Source organism: Artemia franciscana, chromosome 2 (assembly GCF_032884065.1).
Source record: "Artemia franciscana chromosome 2, ASM3288406v1, whole genome shotgun sequence".
Classification (NCBI taxonomy): Eukaryota; Metazoa; Arthropoda; class Branchiopoda; order Anostraca; family Artemiidae; genus Artemia; species Artemia franciscana.
In genome coordinates this window covers 6684853-6704852 of record NC_088864.1, presented here as the reverse complement: position 1 = coordinate 6704852, position 20000 = coordinate 6684853, and the positions used below count along the sequence as shown (strand labels likewise).

At 31.8% G+C, this 20000-nt stretch overlaps 1 protein-coding gene across 7 annotated transcripts in view; it reads left to right on the top strand.

Annotated features, from left to right (window-relative positions):
- The first annotated feature begins 1204 nt into the window (after window positions 1–1204).
- The window catches only part of LOC136036807 (zinc finger protein 501-like), a 30522-nt gene continuing 11726 nt past the window's right edge, over window positions 1205–20000 (top strand). For 2 of the 7 annotated variants that reach the window (XR_010619788.1, XM_065719151.1), the window contains exons 1-3: window positions 1205–1269; window positions 11518–11684; window positions 16241–16411. Coding sequence is in view for 5 of the 7 variants with exons in the window: in XM_065719151.1 (XP_065575223.1) it covers window positions 11642–11684; window positions 16241–16411 (214 nt within the window). In the remaining 2 variants the exon portion in view is untranslated. Of the gene's footprint in view, window positions 1437–2479; window positions 2577–11517; window positions 11685–16240; window positions 16412–20000 lie in introns of those variants that run through there. The other 5 variants (XR_010619787.1, XM_065719140.1, XM_065719169.1 and 2 more) reach the window with 4 other exon arrangements.

Here is a 20000-nt window from a genome sequence, read left to right as displayed (position 1 = left end):
TATAGCAGAATACGTATATAATTTTCTCACCACAGTATTTTATTTGATTAGACAAAATTGTAGATATGTCTATAAGACTTTTGCAAAGTTTTAGTAATTACAAAAAATAAAAAGATTATCTATGGGGCTATTAGTATTAATGGAGATGTTGGGGATTTTAAGATCAACTCAATTTATTATAGTTTAATTTGGGACCAGGTAAAATCTTCAACGAATAGTGATTTACTTAAGTGTCCACAAACAAATGATAGCCTTGCGAACAAAAGTCAGAATGAGGTCAACGCTGAAAAACCTCAAGGGACTGCAGCTATACTAGCAAAAAAACCATCCATTTAATCGATAATTCATGAAATTGTTGATTAACCTGTAAGATTTAGTTAACGGTAATGGATTTGGGGTTTGGTGACCTTCTTTTGTTTTGTTCAAGTAGAAATAGTCTTAACTTTTAATAGATTCGCATTTATACACTGATTATTCAGAGGAGAGTAAGCAATGGTTTCACTATATATATATATATATATATATATATATATATATATATATATATATATATATATATATATATATATATATATATATATATGTATATATATATATATATATATATATATTTAAAAGATTGCTACTCTGAGTGAGAAAAATAGTTGGTATAAGCCTTTATCAGAATTCTAAAAAAAATGATGCAGTTTCGCTTGTTGATAAATAGTCTATCATCAATCAATCTATACCTGGACAAAACTATGGCAGATTCTCATCGAACAAGGGTAGTTCAAATAGTCTATGAATTTTTATGAGCCATTTGAAAGCGATTTGGGATCCCAGGTAATTTTTTTTTTAAGTTTATGACTGACCATATCAATAGGACTTTGAAGACAATCGGAAAACCAAGATTATTTTTATAAAATTTTCTTTCAAGAAAATTCTTGGATTATCAAGATTCTTGGATTGTCAGCTCTATGTCATGATCAATTTTGTTAATTTCAGCAGAAAAATCATTAGAAATATCCATTCAATCTGGTACTAGGTTTGAAGTAAAATCATAAGTATTTTTTAATGAATAATAAAGCTTTGTGTATTGCTGAAGATTAAAAAGTAAACTCCATGACAAGTCAAATTCAGACATTTTCCGACAATTTCAACGATATTTTGAGTCAACGGCAAAGTTTCGAATCACAAAATTCAGCGCTGTATTTCGTTGATGGGATTCGAAAAACGTATCCTTAAATTGAAATTCTAAAAAAAAAAAGGTTAAGTCGTCTAACAAATGAGGTTTGAATTGTTATAAATAAGCATTTTTAGAATATATTACTCATGAACAACTACTTTTCATTAGATTAACTGGCCTATTGTTGATAACTTCTTTGTCTGGATACATAAGTGAAATACATTTGGCAGTCCTATTTAAGGCTCAAGATGTAGCCTAATTAGCACCAGAAGTAAGTATTGAACTATGAAAGAGCATAAAAAAGACATAAAATGACTTTTTCACTTTAATACTAGCTAAATTAGTTTACCTTTGAATGCCTATTGGTAAAAAAAATGAAAGAAACTATAAAATTATCCTTTGAAAATTGGAAGAAAAAACTGAGAATTGCTTATGGTTTAACTGTACCTAACATTAAACACATTGGTAAATCAAATCTTGAAAAAATTTATAATAGCATAGTTTTACTTCATCTCCATTCTCTTTTTCTGGTTTGGAGGGTTTTTAGTGAATTTCAGAAATTATCTGTGTGTTTAGAATATTTTCATTATCCTAAATTCCTTCACAGTTACCCTGCTGGGACTAAAAATAGTTGCTCAATGATTAAATTCCACCTAATTTTGCCTATATTTGTTATTGATTAAAGGCTACAGTATATAATTTTTGTCCTTCTAGCATGTGTCAGTACTGTCTCATCCTTGGCAACATTATTCATTTGATTGTCTGTTGATGTTGATTTGTATTCATTTATAGATTTTTTTATTTTTTCTCTTATTACTCCCATCTAAAGGGCCTACTTTAGTTCTGCCCTAGGAATGATTCGTGGATGGAGTATAGATAGACTTATTTAGAAACAAATGAAGTGACATCATTTTTATACAATCCTTATAAGGGCTTATGCCAGATTTGCCACTCACTGAATTGGACTATCTGTCTTGGCTTTTTCTACACATAGCCATGGTTAGATGCCCATAACTGCTTGAATTTTAATTCATTGACATAGGACCATTCAATTGTATCTAAAATTAATTCCCTTTGATGTTCCTGAGATAATGTTCCTTTGCCAATTTTAGAGTCTAAATGCATCAAGTGTCCTCTGATTTAGTTCAAAATATCCTGAAAGTCTAAACTAGTTTGTTTTTGTTTTTATTGTCAAATTTCATTTTCAATTTATATTTTAAACATCAATAACAAAGACTTTTATCATAGCCTCTCTGCAAGTTATGCTAATGTAGGATATATGCCATATCTCATGACTATTTAAAGTATCTTTTTTTTATTTCATCCTGACTTTGTTCATTGGTCAAAAGGAAAATAAAAGACAAGCCAAAGCCAACCAATAAAATTCATTCATATTTACAAGCCTATTAAGGTAAGAAGACAGTTACTGATGTTTTTTTTTTTTTTTTTTTTTTTTTTTTTTTTTTTTTTTTTTTTTATGAGAATAACAAAATCTTAAGTACTCAATTGTCTTCTCTGAAATATTTTCTAATGCCCTCTCCCCCTAACAGACATTTTTTCTAGCCTTCTATATAGCAAACAAATAGCAACATTTTTTTTTATTTCTGTTATTTTTTTAATAATAGAATATATTCTAATAGTATAAAATATATTGCAATCATCAAAATATATAATATAATAATAAAAAACGTAATTCATTGATCCCCACAAAGGCTCTACCGCCTGAAAATGAGGGAGAATACAAATACTAAGAAAACACTAGCTTACTAATAAAAAATGGTAAATCAATAAAAGATAAAAAGAAAGAGAGAGAGAGATCTTATAGAGAATTTTTGGTTTCCTACAGCTTTTAAAATGTAAGACTTCAAAAGGCTGGCTTCCTATTGGAATTAAAACCTGTTTGGACACAAAGCAAAAAGGCACAATTTTTTCTGTAGTTTACAAATTTTTACCAAACCTACCCCTCCCTCTCATAGAATCTTTTTCTAGCCTATTAAAAAAGCAAATTGGAAGCAAAAACATAATCTGCTTCCTCTTTGTTGGATCTTAGAATACAAAAAAATTAATTTATTGATTCCCACTACAACTTTATAACCTAAAAAAAGGGAGGACAGAAATGGCAATCAACATTAACTCAACAACATAAAGTAAAAATTAACATTTCCACTGCTGCCAGAGTGAAATTTGATATTATTTTTATTTTTCATACTTTCTCTTTTACCAACTTAATTTTACATGTGGCAATTTTAAGACAAATTGTCTTTCAAGGGGGGGGGAATTTCACAGTAGAAATTCTTCTACAGTAGAGGAATTGAGAATGGAATTGTCAGGAGGAATTTTTCTGATGGAGAGAGGGGGTTTCGATTGGGGAAAATTTCTCTGTCAGGAGTTTTCTGCAGGGGGAGATACTTTTACACGGAGGAAGAGGAGCAGATTTATAGGCATTTCTTAAAAAAACAATCACAAATTAAATATAAAAAAAAATAAAATCAACTGAAAGTTGGAATACACTGATGTTTTTCAACAGCAATAATTATGTATCTGAGGGGGCTATCCCCTCCTCAATACCTTACTCTTCATGCTAAGGTTTGACTTATCCCCCAATTCTCTCAGAGAGACTACTTAAATAAAAGGGCCCTTTAATTAAAATCAGAAGTTTTTTGAAAAAAAATAAAAAAGTTTAGTGGAAACAGTGGGGTATTTATGAGGGGGCATTCCCTCTCATATACTTAATAATTTATGTCTGTTTTTAAGTTTTAATGCTAATTCCTAATTCATTTAAAAAACTTGATTTTTATATTTAAAAAATGTGAAACAAGGGGTTTTGAAAATCAAATAGTTTGTGGTAAAAACTGTAATTAAGGAGCAACTCAACCCAATAGTAGCCAAAACTCTAAAAACGGAATTTTTATAATGTAAGATACATCTAAAAAAAATGAGATTTTTAAACTGATTCCAAATATGTGAGATTCATTAAGTTTAATGTTACACTTCAAAAGAACAGAGCCCAAGAAAATTTGCCTTGTTGTTGAAAAAAGAGGAATCCCCCTGTAAAGTTGAGGAATCTTATTTAAACTTCCATAATCAGATTTAGTGTATCAGAAAACCCTAATTTGGAAGTTTTAAGGTCCTATCTGCAAACATGTGAAACTTTGTGTATTGTTTTTTTTTTCAGAAGAAAGATCATGGATGTGAGTTTATTTGTTTCTTCCTATTTTGTTAGTTTTTGATTTCCCTTGGGATGATGGTATTTAACCAGTATCTTAGAATAATAGAAAAAAGCTCATTGGAATGGAAATTGAAAGCTCTAGCAACCTTTTAAGTGACAAAAAGAATGGAGAGCAACTAGCATTCCTCCCACACTCCTTTGTCTCAGAAATTTTCTGATAGATGTTTTCACAACCATTTTGTTCAGCATAGTTGAAACGTCCAATAAAAAATATTTTTTATTTATCTTAGTTTCTCTTTAATGACTATTTTTTACATGTGGAGATTGGGCAAAATTTTCCTGGGGAAGATGTGCAGGGGGACTAGATGAAAATTAAAATTAGGTTTTGTCAATGCTCTGTTTCTTTACAGAGATAATCTTTTTTTCTTTCAGTTTTGAGCCTTGAGTCAATAAGCTCGGGTAGTAAGCAATTTTCCCAAAAGTAGTTGAGTTTCGGCAACATTTTTTTCCAAAATTCTGTGTCATGTTGTATGTTAAAAATTTCGTAATCACTTTTGTCAAGAAAAGCCATTAGAAAGCAAGTTTCTTGGGCTAAGATATTAAGCTGCATCTGTATTTGGTAATTGTATTTGTGATAACGTTTAATTACAATACACTTTTCAACAGAATCCCACCTAAGGAAAAAACTTTTCACTAAATTGTCTTCTACAGCTTCTTTTATTGTTTTCTCTGTTCAGATATTTGTTATGGTTATAACTTCTACAAGTCACATATCCTGTCAGGAGAAGCTAAAAGCTAATACCTTTCTTTATAAGCAAATAGGCCAAAATCCTCTGACTTTTGAACAGTTTTGCCCTTTTTTCTTTCAAAACACATAATTGCAATTGGCTCACATTGAATTCCTTGTGTCATTTGCCTGTTACAATGTATTTCTTTTCCTGTCACTATTTCTTTGACAAATCTCACAGAAGATGGGGCAGGTCACTGAACACAAATTGAATAGAATCATGTACTTGAAATAGTCATGGAAATCCCTCCATATTGCCCTTGATAATTCCGAAGGTTCATTAGAAAGGGAACCGAACGTTCCTAGTCACCTGCTTAAATCACAGGCAATCCTATAGCATTGCCAATTGTAAAGAGCCATGAGAGCTTAATATATTAATATTAATTTTTTTTGTAAGTTGCTACATTGACTTTAAATCCAAAAGTTTAAAGAACATGCATTGTAACAAGAACTATCTACTTTAAGGGATATTTATTTTACACCGAGGGTATTTTATGGAGGCAGGAGGCTTCCTAGTTTACCTTATTTTTTTTAGTGCATTTGGTAGGTTTGTGTAGCCCATATACACAGATTTTTCTATGGAAGCAGTTGATTGTAAATCAAATCAAATCCCCCAATTTGCATACTATAGACAAAGAAATTAACAAAGGAAACTTAAAGTTATAATAGTGAGTGTTAAAGACTTAATGGTCTGATCTATTGACTGTAGTAGGAGAAGCAAAAAGAGTGAAGCAAAATTTGGTAAAATTTATAAATCAGAGGTATATGAAAAAAAAAAACACTTATGGTGATGTGTATTTTATCAAAGGTGTGCTTTCTATGTGTTCTTCTTTGTGTATGCACTGTGGTCCAATCTTTGAAACACACAAAACTTACAGATTAAAGACCCCCTCTCTCTCTCTCTCTCTCTCTCTCTCTCTCTTCCAAGAAAGAAGAAAAAACTGAAAGTTGTCATGCAAGGACAGAAAATCTGAGGTGTGGTGAGAGATAACAAAGGCTTCAGAGCCACAGCTCAATAGCCAGAAACCCATTGTCCATAAGTAATATAATATATATTAATAATAGTCACAAATCTTCATATATTTTTTTTTCCTAAGAAGAAAGCTAACTGTGTAGGAACTAAAGAAAATAACTTACTAGTGATTGTTTATCTTGAGCAGACTGGTTGCAAAATGAAATACATTTAAAATATAATTTTCATTCAGCAGCTCTTTAAATGCTTCATCTTCACTTAGCTTTCCTGGCCCTTCAATGTCTTTTGAGCCATGAACATATACTTCCTGTTGCACAGCAATAATTTCGTTTAGTTTGCATTGGGCTTTGCTATCTAGCTGCCCATATAGCTCTCCCTCTGCTGGAACGTCATTTTCCAAGGTTTTGGGATTATTTTCAACTTTTTTATGTCTGTAAGAAAAATAAAAATTACCTGAAAGAATTATGATTTGATCATTTTAAATAAATCTAACTAATGATGTACATGATCAATAGAGTGATTACCCTATAATATACTCACTTATGAATAAGGTTGTTCTAAGCAATGCTGTTCTAACTGCTGGAGTAAGTAGACTTATTCTATGGAACCCTTAGGACATTGGGAAACCCAAGGACCTTATTTGGACATAAGACCATATCATGAACCAGCTTTTTTGTACAAATTGCTACAGTATTGAAAAAGAATAGGGATTTAAATGTGCAATCCTTGTATAATTTAGTATCTAACTGGGTACTTAACTATTATAACAAATACACTCAAGCTCTCGATCTGAATGCAAGATCTGAGAGAACCGATTTCAAAGCCACAAAGACAAGTGACGAATGACAGAATGCATTGGACTTATATAATTTGGGCTGTATATTTGTATATTGAGGGGAGGGGGTAGGGGAAAAGGTCTTGGACATCGGGAAGTTAGAAAACAATTCTTACTTCATAATATGAAGAATAATTTTAGTCTGCAAGCAAACATTTTGATTGAAGACCTACTATACTTTATCCCATTCCCCTCCCCTATTATGCAAAGATATAGCCCAAATTCAAAATTGATACTTACGTGTTGTCCCAACCACTATCAAGAAGAGAAGTTAGGTTAATAGTAATAAAACATCAAAATACAACGAAAAAATAATTCTTTAATAAAACAATTATGTAACATTTTTGTTTATCCTACTCAGGCCAATTCTGTCAGAGAAATACAGAAAAACCGGTTTTAAACAGATCCAACTCCTGGAATGTGATTGGGATAGCACATAAGTAGGTAACCATAAAATCTTCTATGGAGGTGGATTTTGCATGATTTGAAAAATGGTCGGAAATTAAATATAAACAAGGTTTTTCTCAAATGAAAGTATACAGAATTTTCAGGGAATTTAAGGGGGGATTTTCATTAAGGATGGCTTTAAACAGGGGAATTTAATGCGTCCTAAAATTTAAGACGAACATAAACTAGTCCTTACCTACTTGGGCACCCATAAGCTTAATTTTAGGGGGGAGGGGCTATGAAAAATACTTTATATCCTTGAATATCCATATATGCTTTATTATTTTATTAGAGAGCACCTTATTGTAACAAACAAACGATTTTTCCATAAAAATGTAAAATATAAATAGAAGGGGGGGGATTGGTGAACCCCTTCTTACCCCTTATGGGCGTCCTTGCTTATATAATAGCTGCTGCCTGTTCCTCTTGAAAAAAGTTGAGTATTTCCGTAGTAGCCAATGCGTACGCGAGAAGTGGAGCTAGATTAATCCTTATGAAATATACCAAAATATGATGAAAATATAATGCTTTATTACCAAAATTATGGAAATTAGGCTACAACAAAGAATATTATTTAAAGCGGGCCGCCCAGAACGCATTATATCAAATACTTAACATAACCTAACTCAACCAAAATACCGATTCTGTATAGGCTATTAAATATTTGATTAAAATATAAGAATATCGTAGTTTTTCTGATTAGCCTAAGCTAATTGTCTCGCAATACAGACAGATGAGAAATCGGTTGTTGCACATCCATGAGAGCAAAATTCTAGAGTATGTACTGGCTAATATGGAAGTACCAAAGGTTTTTATGGCACTTGGTATCTACCAAGTGACATTTTTTGCGATTGCAAATTCTGTCAGTCGGTCTGTTGGTCTGTCTGTCCTGGTTTCGCTAGTTTAGGCAATTCTAAGTAAGCTAGGACGATGAAATTTGGCAGGCTTATCAGAAACCAGACCAGGTTAAATTAGAAATTGTCGTCTCCCCGATTCGACCGTCTGGGGGGGGGGGGACTGGGGGGATGGTTAAATTGGGAAAATTATAAAAAATGAGGTATTTTTAACTTCTGAACGGGCGATCGAATCTCAATGAGCTTTGATATTTAGAAGGATATAGTGTCTCAGAGCTCTTATTTTAAATCCCGACTGGATCTGGTGACATTTGAGGGAGTTGGGGGGGGGGGTGGACCTAAAATCTTGGAAAACGCTTAGAGTGGAGGGATTAGGATGAAACTTGTTGAGAAAAATAAGCAGAAGTCTAAGGTTCGTGATTGACATAACCGGAACGGATTTGGAGGAGTTGGGGGGGAGGTTAATTAAAAAAAATTAGAAAAAATGAGGTATTTTTAACTTACGAAGGAGTGATCGGATCTTCATGAAATTTCATATTTAGAAGAACCTCGTAACTCAAATCTCCTATTTTAAATCTCGAACGGATCCAGCGTCTTTGGAGGGGGAAGTTGGGGGGGGGAACTGGAAATCTTGGGAAACGCTTAAAGCGGAGAGATCAGGATGAAAATTGGTGGGAAGAATAAGCACAAGCTTTAGATACGTGATTGACATAATTGGAACGGATCCGTTCTCTTTGGTGGAGTTGGGGGGGGGAGCAATTCGGAAAAATTAGAAAAAAATGAGGTATTTGGATCTTGTGAACGAGTGATCAGGTCTTGAAATAAGTCCAAGATACGTGACTGAAATAACCGGACCAGATTCGCTCTCTTTGGTGGAGTTGGGGGGGGAGTAATTCGGAAAAATGAAGTATTTGTATCTTGTGAACGAGTGATCAGGTCTTAATGAAAATTTCATATTTAGAAGGATCTTGTGCTTTAGAGCTCTCATTTAAAATCCCAACCAGATCCGGTGACATTGGGGAAGTTGGAGGGGGAAACCGGAATTCTTGAAAAACGTTAAAATTTAGGTATCTTTCTTACGAATGGGTAATCAGATCTTAATGAAACTTGATATATAGAAGGATCTTATGTCTCAGATGTTCTATTTTCAATTCGAATCGGATGCGAGGACATAGGGGGTTGGAGAGGGGAAACAGTTATCTTGAAAATCGGAAATATTGGAAAACATTTAGAGTGGAGATATCGGGATGAAACTTGATGGGAAAAATAAGCACAAGTTATAGATACGTTAATTGGAACGTATCCGTTCTCTTTGGGGGAGTGGGGTGTTAATTTGGAAAAATCAGAAAAATTGAGGTTTTTTAACTTAAGAACGGGTGAGCGGATCTTAATGAAATTCAATATTTAGAAGGAACTCATTTCTCGGAGCTCTCGGAGCAGATCTGTTGACATTGGGGGGAGTTGGAGGGGGAAACCAAAATCTTGGAAAACGCTTAGAGTGGAGAAATCGGGATGATACTTGGGGGGTAGAATAAGCAAATGTCGTAGATACGTGATTGACGTAACCTCACTAGATCCGGTCTCTTTGGGGGAGTTAGGGGGTGAGGTTCAATGGTTTGGCGAGTTTGGTGCTTCTGGATGTGCTAGAACGATGAAAATCGGTAGGCCTGTCAGGGAGCTGCATAATTGACTTAATAAAGTCTTTTACCCGATTCGACCATCTGGGGGGCTGAAGGGAGAGGAAAAATTAGAAAAAATGAAGTATTTATAACTTACAAGTGGGTTATTGGATCTTAATGAATTTTGATATTTAGAAGGACCTTGTGACTCAGTGCTCTTATTTTAAATCCTGACCGACTTTAAGCCTCTAATTTTCTTTTTAAATCAATCTTGATTCTTGGAATTTTGTTAGAGCTCATACCACATGAGCTCTTGGCTCTTCCGGCCTCGTCACAAGTGTCATATCACAAGCTCTTGTTTTCTATTTGAGTGCTAAATGGATTGACCTAGAACATGGTAAACTGAATAATAAAGTATGCCCAAATTTATTATAGAATATAAAAACATATAAACTTACCTTCGGAACTGCCCCAATAATTTATAATTCGGCCTTTAATATTTGCTGCCAGTCTCTTACTTCCCATTATCTTTTTTCACTTAATTTTAATCTGTTTGTACAAAAATGTCTTATCATACAATAAGCTCATTATTGTTCAACTGTCTAGTATGAAGCAGGCAAATACTCTAATCAAGCCTGTTTCCACCCCATGCCACCAACATAATTCAGTCTCCTGACGATAAACAAAAAACCAGCTATCACATGCCCTCTAAAACATGGTGTTTTTTCAAGAATTTTGAATTGCTTTTGCGAGAACAATTTGAGATATACTGAAATTTTGACCTCATAGTTATCTAGACCAGGAATTGCTGAAAATATTTGTACAGTTTTTTTTTTTATTCATAATAAAGATATGCAAGACTCTTAATTAGACTAAACTTTTCTAAAACATTTTTAGCATTTTTCAAAAATTACAAAAAAGTAAAAAACAGAAAAATTAAGGTACTCATGATTGTAGTTTTTGCTCTTGAATAGTTTCTCTATCTTAATTTTGCGCTTAAGTATAAGAAATAAAAGCGTAAAGAAATTTTACACCGCAAACTGATACAGGGTAGTTATACTGGTATTAAATTATAACCTTAAGGAAACATTCTGGAGGGTAGTGAACTAAATCATAAAATACTATGTGCATCCTGGTTTTCAAAATGACTGTAGTATAAATAAATGTTCATAATTGAATCAGTAAAGGTTAGAATTTAAAGATGAATCTTTAACACACCATCAATTTAGAAGAAATAAGTTAAATATTTGGCAGTAAATCAAAAAGCCATCTTCAGGAATATAAGTAAATATAAACCTAAACTTACAATAAAATGAGAAAACTAAAATCAATAAAATAGGAAATAAATTTAGGTTAAAATTATTGATTGCTAAAACATTCACAGTTAGTTTTAGTTTTCTTTTTTTTATGATATATTACAGCCAGATTTTATCTTATTACTGTATTTGTTTATTGTATTAGTTTTATTGTATATATTGATTTTACTTGTTTGTATCTCTGAAGCTGGTGTTTGCTGATATAGCCAGAAAATTCAATTAGTCTTTGTGACAATTTACTTGTCTTTTAAAGCCTACATTGCTACAGTTCAAAATTTTCAAAGTTTAATATTTTTAGTTTGAAATCCCTTAAATGTATTTTAGATATTTTCTAATCAATAAGAATGTTTAGTTTTCTAGCTCCTGATCTTCATTCAAGAGTATAATTCAGAGTCTAAGTCTCTGAAAATTTAGTTCACCAAAGGAGGAACTTCAATTAAGAAATTGGGCTGTAAATTTGTGTTGATTGCTGAATTATGGACCGAACCGAGCTGTCTGATCATTTTCCTGTTAAGGAAGGTAATGGAGGGATAAGTGGAATGCTGTTGTTGTATTTATGCTAAATTTACTTGAGCATGTTAGAAAACTAGAATTCGTTGAATTCTTTAAAAAAAAGGTGAAGTTTACTATGGGAGTTCACCTTTTGGGAAGTTTACTCCCTTTTTGAAGTTTAAAAATTAAAAAATGATTTTTATTTTGAGCTTAATGTTTCTATTCGTCATAACGTTTACAATAAAAATTGCGATTACTGAACTATAAAGATTGTCATCACCGTCATCACAGTAACAACTACCAAAAAGGGCTAATGAATGTAGATCACAGCTTAAAATATAATGATAATGGATTCTGAAAATCTTGCCAATTTTGAATTTATTGAGTTTAGAGAAGCAAAAAATGTATAAAATACATTTTACTTTCAGTAAAGTACAAATTTGACTTTGTTTGATTAATTTAAAAAAAATGTTCCACAAATCAAGTTTTTTTTAAAGAAAAGTAGAGCTCTATTTAGCCTACTGAGTAGAAATAAAGGCAAATAATCATCCAAGCGTAAAACTACCACAAATCAGTATCAATAAATAAATGAAACTCATAACAAACAAGAATTACAATAAATAGCCGAGTCAAACTCAAACAAGCAGAAATTGACATGAGTAGGGCTGATAACCCCCATGCCTTTTCAAACCAGAACATAATTAGCACTTCACTAAAAAAAAAACTAAAAAAAAAGAATAACCATGAAGTGTCAGTTTAATTGACATTTGCTGAAATTTATTCCGTAAAGTTTTGATAATTTTTCATTTATGAAAGTAAAAAAGTAAAAATATGTAAAATGAATTTTGTTTTCATTTATAGACGTATTTTGTTTACATACAGTGTAAATATTAACTACATTTCTTGTGCTTATTTAGGTTTATTTGTACCCAAAGATGTCTACAAGAAAGGAAAAAGTTTTTAATTTTTAGAGTAAGATATCAGTTAGTTTTAGGAGTACCTAGTGTCGCCCAGCGATAATAATTCTATCCATTAATTTTCTTTTGATAGAATTATTTTTAAAACTTCCACGAAATTTGCTTTCAAATAAAGAGCTGCATTCAACCCAAAACTGAGCAGAAATAAGCTAAAATAATTTTCCAAGCATAAAACCACCGAAAAGTAACCATCCATAAATAAATGAAACTTAAAACGAACAGAAATCATAATAAACAGCCATGTCATATTCTGCTTTTCACTTAAAACAATTCGACCTGAATATTCCTATTTTTCATAATATCAGAAAATTAAAAATAGCAGCATCATAATTGAACAAAACAACAAATGAATGTGGATTGATAGTTGAATATACATATAGTGCTTTTTATTCTTTTATGTCTATATAATTTTGGATTTAATTTAATTGGATTTAATTTTGGATTTTTTGTAAATTTAAAAAAGTAGACATACTTAAAATGTTATTTGTTTTCAGTAAAGTGAAAATTCAGTTCTTACTGGTCTTGAGATGGCATGGGGGGGTGTCAGCCCTACTTATGTTAATTTTCTCTGGTTTTTAGTTGAATTTATTTAAATTTCTGTTCATTTTGGGGTTTATTTATGGTTATATTTTTGCAGCTATAGTCTGGGGAAATTATTTGACTTTATTTCTGCTTAGTTTGGGTTAAATATAGCTCTTGGCTTTGAAAACTTATTTTGTTTAAAAATGTTTTTAATTAATTTCTGTTTGTTTTTAATTGATATTTTCTTTTTCGTTGGAAAAGAAAAAAATAATTTGAATCTTTTAGTTTTTTCTTTCTATAAGAATCCATAGTTTCGCTTACTGTTTATATGTTGGAAAAAATTTTCAACGTTTTTTAGTAACATATGTCCTTTTAAAAATTTGGACGCACATAGTATTGTTTAATTTAGTTTTACGAACTCTCAATTTTTCCTGAAAAAAAAACTTAATATCATTCTCAGAAAATTGTGTCTGTGCTATTATAACAAACTTGATGCCTCTCCAATATTTTCATTTGGTTCAATTTTAAGAGCAGAAGAAGTAGGCAAATAGTAGCATCCTGAAAAATTCAACTTAATATCGGCAAGCTCGTTGAATCTTTAGATATGCGGAGACACCTTATTTGCAACCACCAGACAACGCTTTCTGATCTGGTTCCAAAGCAGTACTAACTTTGTGTGAAAGTTTCTACTTTGTACCCTTATTCTAGGGTATATTATCTACCTTTTATACCCTAGAAGAATTAATACTAGGAGCAATAGGGGTATTAATAGTGATAACAGTAGCTGCATTAGTAGTAAGCCGTAATTGTATTCACATTTTGCCTTTTTTATCTTATACAACGTCTCCTCCTCATTCCCTGATTGTTTTAACTTAACACTTGAAGCCGTTTCTGATACTTATCTGGTGTATCCTTTTCATAACCGGCATGTACATAATGTGTTTTTCAATTTACCCATGAATGCAGTGTTTTTACTAGCTTAACATACCCTTTGGCAAGCACTGGAAGTTTGAATTTTATGCTCTAATCTGTCCTTGATATACTCCTGGTGCAGGCATTTGACAGCTTGCATATATACCGCGTGTTTCAATTTGATATAACAAATCTCCCAACATTTCCTGAAAATACCTTCTTAAATCCTTTAGCCTTAATATTAGTATTAGTAGTAAATTTAGCGGGGCAATAATAATAATAATAATTTCATTTTTGCCTGCCCATACAAAAAAGAAAAAAGCTAAAGCGAAAAAAGCAAAAAGAAAAGAGTAATACAAAAGAAGAAAAGGAAAAAGAAGAAGACTCAGCAGCAAAGAACAAATAATTACCTCATTCAGCGGCAAATAACTTCCTCATTCGCACTCGTAGATAAGGTGTAGAGGCAAAAACTCGAACAGTTTTTCCAACGCTTTTTTTGCACTTGTTTCAGTAGACGGCACAACGATAATCGGGTCCACCATATTTTGAGATCTTAGAACGAGCATGTTTTTCTTGTAGAGTGGGTATCGAAGCAAAAACCTGAGGTCCAACAAAAACTTAATATGTACTGAAATTATCTACTTAATACTCTAAGCTGTTCCTGAGATATAGCTGTTGCTGACCTTTAATAAAAGCCATTTTTAGAGTGTGTTATCATTTCGTTCACTATCCTATTCAATGCTCCCTGACAATTTTAATGTAATACCTTCAGCTTCAGTAGTACTAGTAACAGTCATTGTAGTAGTAATTTTAGCAATAGCAATTATATCATTAGTAGCAGTAATATCCCTCTGACCACGTATTTATTTTTCAAATGTTACCTCGCGGACCGCGTATGTTTGTACGTGTACTCAGTTATTTTTGCTTATTACAATGACACCACACGATTCCACAGTTGAAGCGTTATCCGATATATGTTTTTTTTTTTTATGCATATGTTGTAGACTGATAATGTTTTTCACTGTTTGGGTATATGTCTGAATATATTGATATGTAAAGCACCGTGTTTTTTTTTTTTTTTGAATTTATAAATATTTGATTTGTGTTATAGAATGCTGGTAGGCCCTAATTAGGGAGTAAGAATAGGTTGTTATTGCAGAGAATGTGTCACTTTTGTCAATGCCTGAACATTTTTAATAAAATGTGTCAAACTGTTTTTGAAATAAATTTGTATTTTCTAATTATTACTTTATCATTTACCAAAAAAAAGTCATAGAAGTCAAATATAATGTTAATTAAAAGAAATTTTAATAAATTAATGTTTAAAATAATGCACCTAACCATATATAAAAATAAAAATATAGGTCCGAATTTGAAAAAATAAATATGTTGTTTTAAACTGTAGCTACTGCAAGCTTAAATCGTGGGATACGCGGTCAAAGGGATAGTAGTAGCAGTGTTAGTAGTTGTAGTTGTATATACATTTCGCATTTTATCTGGTTCTACATCCCGCTTAACATGTCCTAAAAGAGTCAATTTAATACTGGACTGTTCCTAGAATGCTTTTGTTAAGTCATTTTGTTAACCTGCTTGTACACAGAAAACTCTCCAGTATAGCTTCTGCGCGCCTATTCCCTTACCACCGTCTTATCCGTTTTTTTCGTTGATTTTGTGTGTGTATTTCTTTTTCTCTTTGTGTTTTTTTTATATTCATTCTTATTCCACCTAATTTACTTTATGCATCGTGTGGGTGAAAAATAAAATATATAAAAAAAGGTGTATTTTTTTATCAACACCCTCCTAGATGTTTCTTGAAAGTTTCAAAGTCCTACCCATAGCCACAGTAGTAGTAGTAATTGTAACAGTAATAGTAGCAGAGGTAGCGGTAGGAGTAGTAGTAACATCATACACAGAGTGCCTATTGTTTAGTTGAACGTCTGTCAACACACCCTGAAAGGGTTATATATATATATATATATATATATATATATATATATATATATATATATATATATATATATATATATATATATATATATATATATATATATATATATATATATATAATCTTTTCTTTTTTTTTAATATCTTAAAGTCTCAGTAGAAGTTGAAAAGATGTATTTGATTCTGAAATCTCGTAAGCTTATGAAAATTTACTTGTATTTTTTGCAGAAGTTGAAGACCAATTCACAAATGACTCTAAAAATGTTTTTGGATTTGTAACACCTATTTTAGTATCTGAACACGAAGGCAATCCATTTTCTATTTCTCCATGCACATCTACGAAACTTGAACCTGATTTTGATCCTATCAAACGGAAGTTAGATATTAGAAATGACAATGGTATGTTTTTAAATATATACATCTTTATTTTTGTACATTTGAACTCCGAAATCATAATAACTCAATTTGAAATTGAAACATTCCTTGAGTTTGTTGTTAATCTTTATTTGTATTTATAATGATTACTTGTATTCACTTTCTGGGAGGATCCAGAGACTGGAAGGAATGGAACTTTAAAGCTTTTGTTCTGATTATATCGTGGAAAAAAGTTTGTTTAATCAGTAAGCTTGATTTTTTACAGAAGTTGAAGATAATTTTCCATAAGGGAATTGAAATTGAAAGGGAAAAATATTGAAAAGATTACAATAACGCCCCTTTAGACTTTGTAAAGTACGTCCCCCCAACATGATCAAAAATTGATGCCACTTGTTTTATTGTAAAATGAATATGAATTTCTTGTTTTCTGTCGAGTCAGTAAAATGTAAACGAAAAACCGGCAATTATTGTAGTATAGCAATTGCTGTAGCTTGTTTATGGTAGCTTGTAGCTACCATATTAAGGTAGCTAATATTTTTTTTTTCAAAGGAATCTACTGGAAGTTAGTTGTATTTTAAACAGAGTCGAACTTTGATTATTAATGTGGCATTCAAACTGCTTGATAAAGAAATATATTAAACAAATACTCGATTTGATTGTTTTGCATAAAAAATTCGAAAAATCTGTTTATCCAACCAGAAAAACTTCTGCTTAAATAAATAACAAAGTGTTATTTATTTAAAATAAAAATGTTCCCTAGTCCAATGCACTATTGTCATTATATTTTATATACCTACTCAAAGGAGTGTCATTATCAAGAGCTTTTTCACAAAAACTTTCACTGAATTTTGCTAGGATTGAAAGATCTTAGTCTAGTCCCATTTTGAAATGTCCCCTTTCTAAGAATATATATATATATATATATATATATATATATATATATATATATATATATATATATATATATATATATATAGATATATATATATATATATATATATATATATATATATATATATATATATATATATATATATATATGTAGAATCTTAGAGACTGAGGACTAATCCTCATTCTAAGTGCCAAAGATTATAGTGTCACTGTAAGGAGTGAATTTCGTTCTTTCAGATGTAAGGGTATACGCAGTATATGAGCATAAGCAGAAATTATAGTGGTGGAGCTAACGCCTGTTTATGTCCTTCCTTTTATTTCTCTCTCACTAAATTCTGAAAATGGAGTCTGTGTTCTCTGACCTTAAACAGGTTCTTTATTGGAAATCTATTCTCCGAAGACACTTTCTATAAGACCTGTTTTTAATTGTTCGTTTTACTGTGGGTTGAAGGTAAATCTTTACTGGGTTTCAACAGCTGATACAACCATGGTTTCACATACAGTGAAATATTTTTTGCCGGATACTTGTCTGGTAATTTTTTTTTACGGTATCAGATTTTGCATTCTGGGCGTGTCCTTGAAGATAATCATTAAAGAATAGTAGTACGAAAAAAATAGTAAAACGAAAAAATAGTAGAGCAGAGAGAAACGCGGATAATACGAGCCAGTGAAAAACGTAGACTATAATGCAAATACTTCGGGCAATTTATCCGCTTGACCGTCCTCAGTGCACGGTAATAAAATAGAAGTTACTAACAAAAATTTAACGATAATATCTTGATCAAAGCTTAACACAAGCGTAAGAACTAAAATATGAAGAACGTGTGAAATATTTCAGTCTTGACTGAAATATCTGTAATAGAGTCTACGTTTTGATTGGCTCGTGTTATCCTGGTTTCTCTCTTCTCTATTGTTTTTTCGATTTGTCATGACTAGCCATTGTTGTCACAGAAATTATTTGCTATAAGCAACAAGCTAAATGGACTTGTTTTTGCTCCTTTTCTATTGGTTCTCAATCAGAGATCCATGTTCACAAGAAAATTTTCATGAGAAACGTTTCTAGGTCAAGGACTTAGCAATATAAGAGAGGTCGTCAATTAACGAGGAGATTATTCTTTTGTGGTATGTTTGAGTCAAACCTTTATCTTCGAATTATATAAGACAACATAGCACCCTAAAAACTTGGTATACTGAAAAGGGTTAGAGTAGCAAAACCTTTGTCCCCTGAATAATGATTCGTCTGAAAATGACTTTTTTCACGCGCAAAAAGTTAAATTTTCTTAGTCAGGCTAAGGGACTCATAGCCGAGCGATTAGTGTTCCATATTTGAACTCGAGGTCAGAGTTTGAGTCCTGGTGGTACTGGTTGTTTAGTTTGGAACTAGGGTCAATTGTTTGAGTCTGTAAGCTCAGCCAGAGTCGAACGAGCTCTAATTGGATACCTGGAGAAATGTGTGGGAAAACATGAAGTGTAGGATGACTTGACCAAACGACGCATTTCCTGGCCAAAGGTATCGAACCGAAAGCTCAGTACCAGTGCAACGCAGACCTTTGGTCAGCATACGAAAAAGTTTAGTTAAGTTTAGAGTTGTTTGCTCTCCTTGTATTTTTGAGTAAATCTGGGAATACTATGGTAAAAGGAATGAAATTAATACAAATTGCGTTTTCTGGAGTTAGATTACATAGGTACATTAAAACTTAAACCAAAACGAAGTTATTTCTCATCCGTTTTCTGCTAAACCCTCACCACTCTTCACTCTCTTCCCCCCCCCCCCCTCCACTCTTTACGCTGAACTTTGAGTTATTATCCGACGTCTTTTGTACGACCGTCGAAAGATAAAGACAGTAGAACTGAATAAGATGTTCTTGTAAACTACAATAAACCAATAGAGTAAAGAGTGAGGGTATGTTGAGGGGGAGTTCCCCTTATATATGCAGTAGATTGTGTTTGTTTAAGTCCTGATTGAGCATTTAATCCTCTTTTGAAAATTTTTATTGTACATTTAATCAAAAACTTATATAAGTCATCAAATGAAAAAACATGTTTTTACATGGTATTTTTGAGTTAACGCAGTGTATAGAAGAAATCGTAAATGACGGTAATTTAAATTGTGCAATTTATCCCCCTAGAGTAAATTTGTAATAATAGAAATTTATGATTCTTGATTAATTTTGTTAGTGCTTTCAGTCGGTGCAACTAGGGTGGCTTCAACAGTATCCTTAACACAATATAATTGCATAGGTCAAAGTTAGCATCATCAGAAAACTCACTAGTTTCAATTATCTTATCAACTTTTTATGAGGTGTCAAAGTCGAAGTCGAAACTCTATTTCAATTTTCTACTGAAGTTTGTTTAAACAAACAAACTGTTTCTTTCTGTGTTTATTTACATATGAAGGTGAAAGGTCGTGAAACATTATACAAAAATTAGGTTTTCATGTTAAAGGCATCTCCTGTGTATTTTTTCCGACGTTGTGATAAATCATTCGAGTCGTGGGACGTGATTTTGTTTCTCACTGTGATTTTTTCACTTCAACAATTGAATCCAAAAAAAGATACGTCATTTATAAGGTTCGTTTTTTTTTTTTGTTTTATAGAAAAAATTGGAACTCGGTATTGACTTATTTATTAGCCATAATTTAAGGTCTAATTAACAGTTGATTTTTTTATGTTTTGATATGAATATGTAATCATTTGGTTTTGATTGTGACACAACAAGAAAA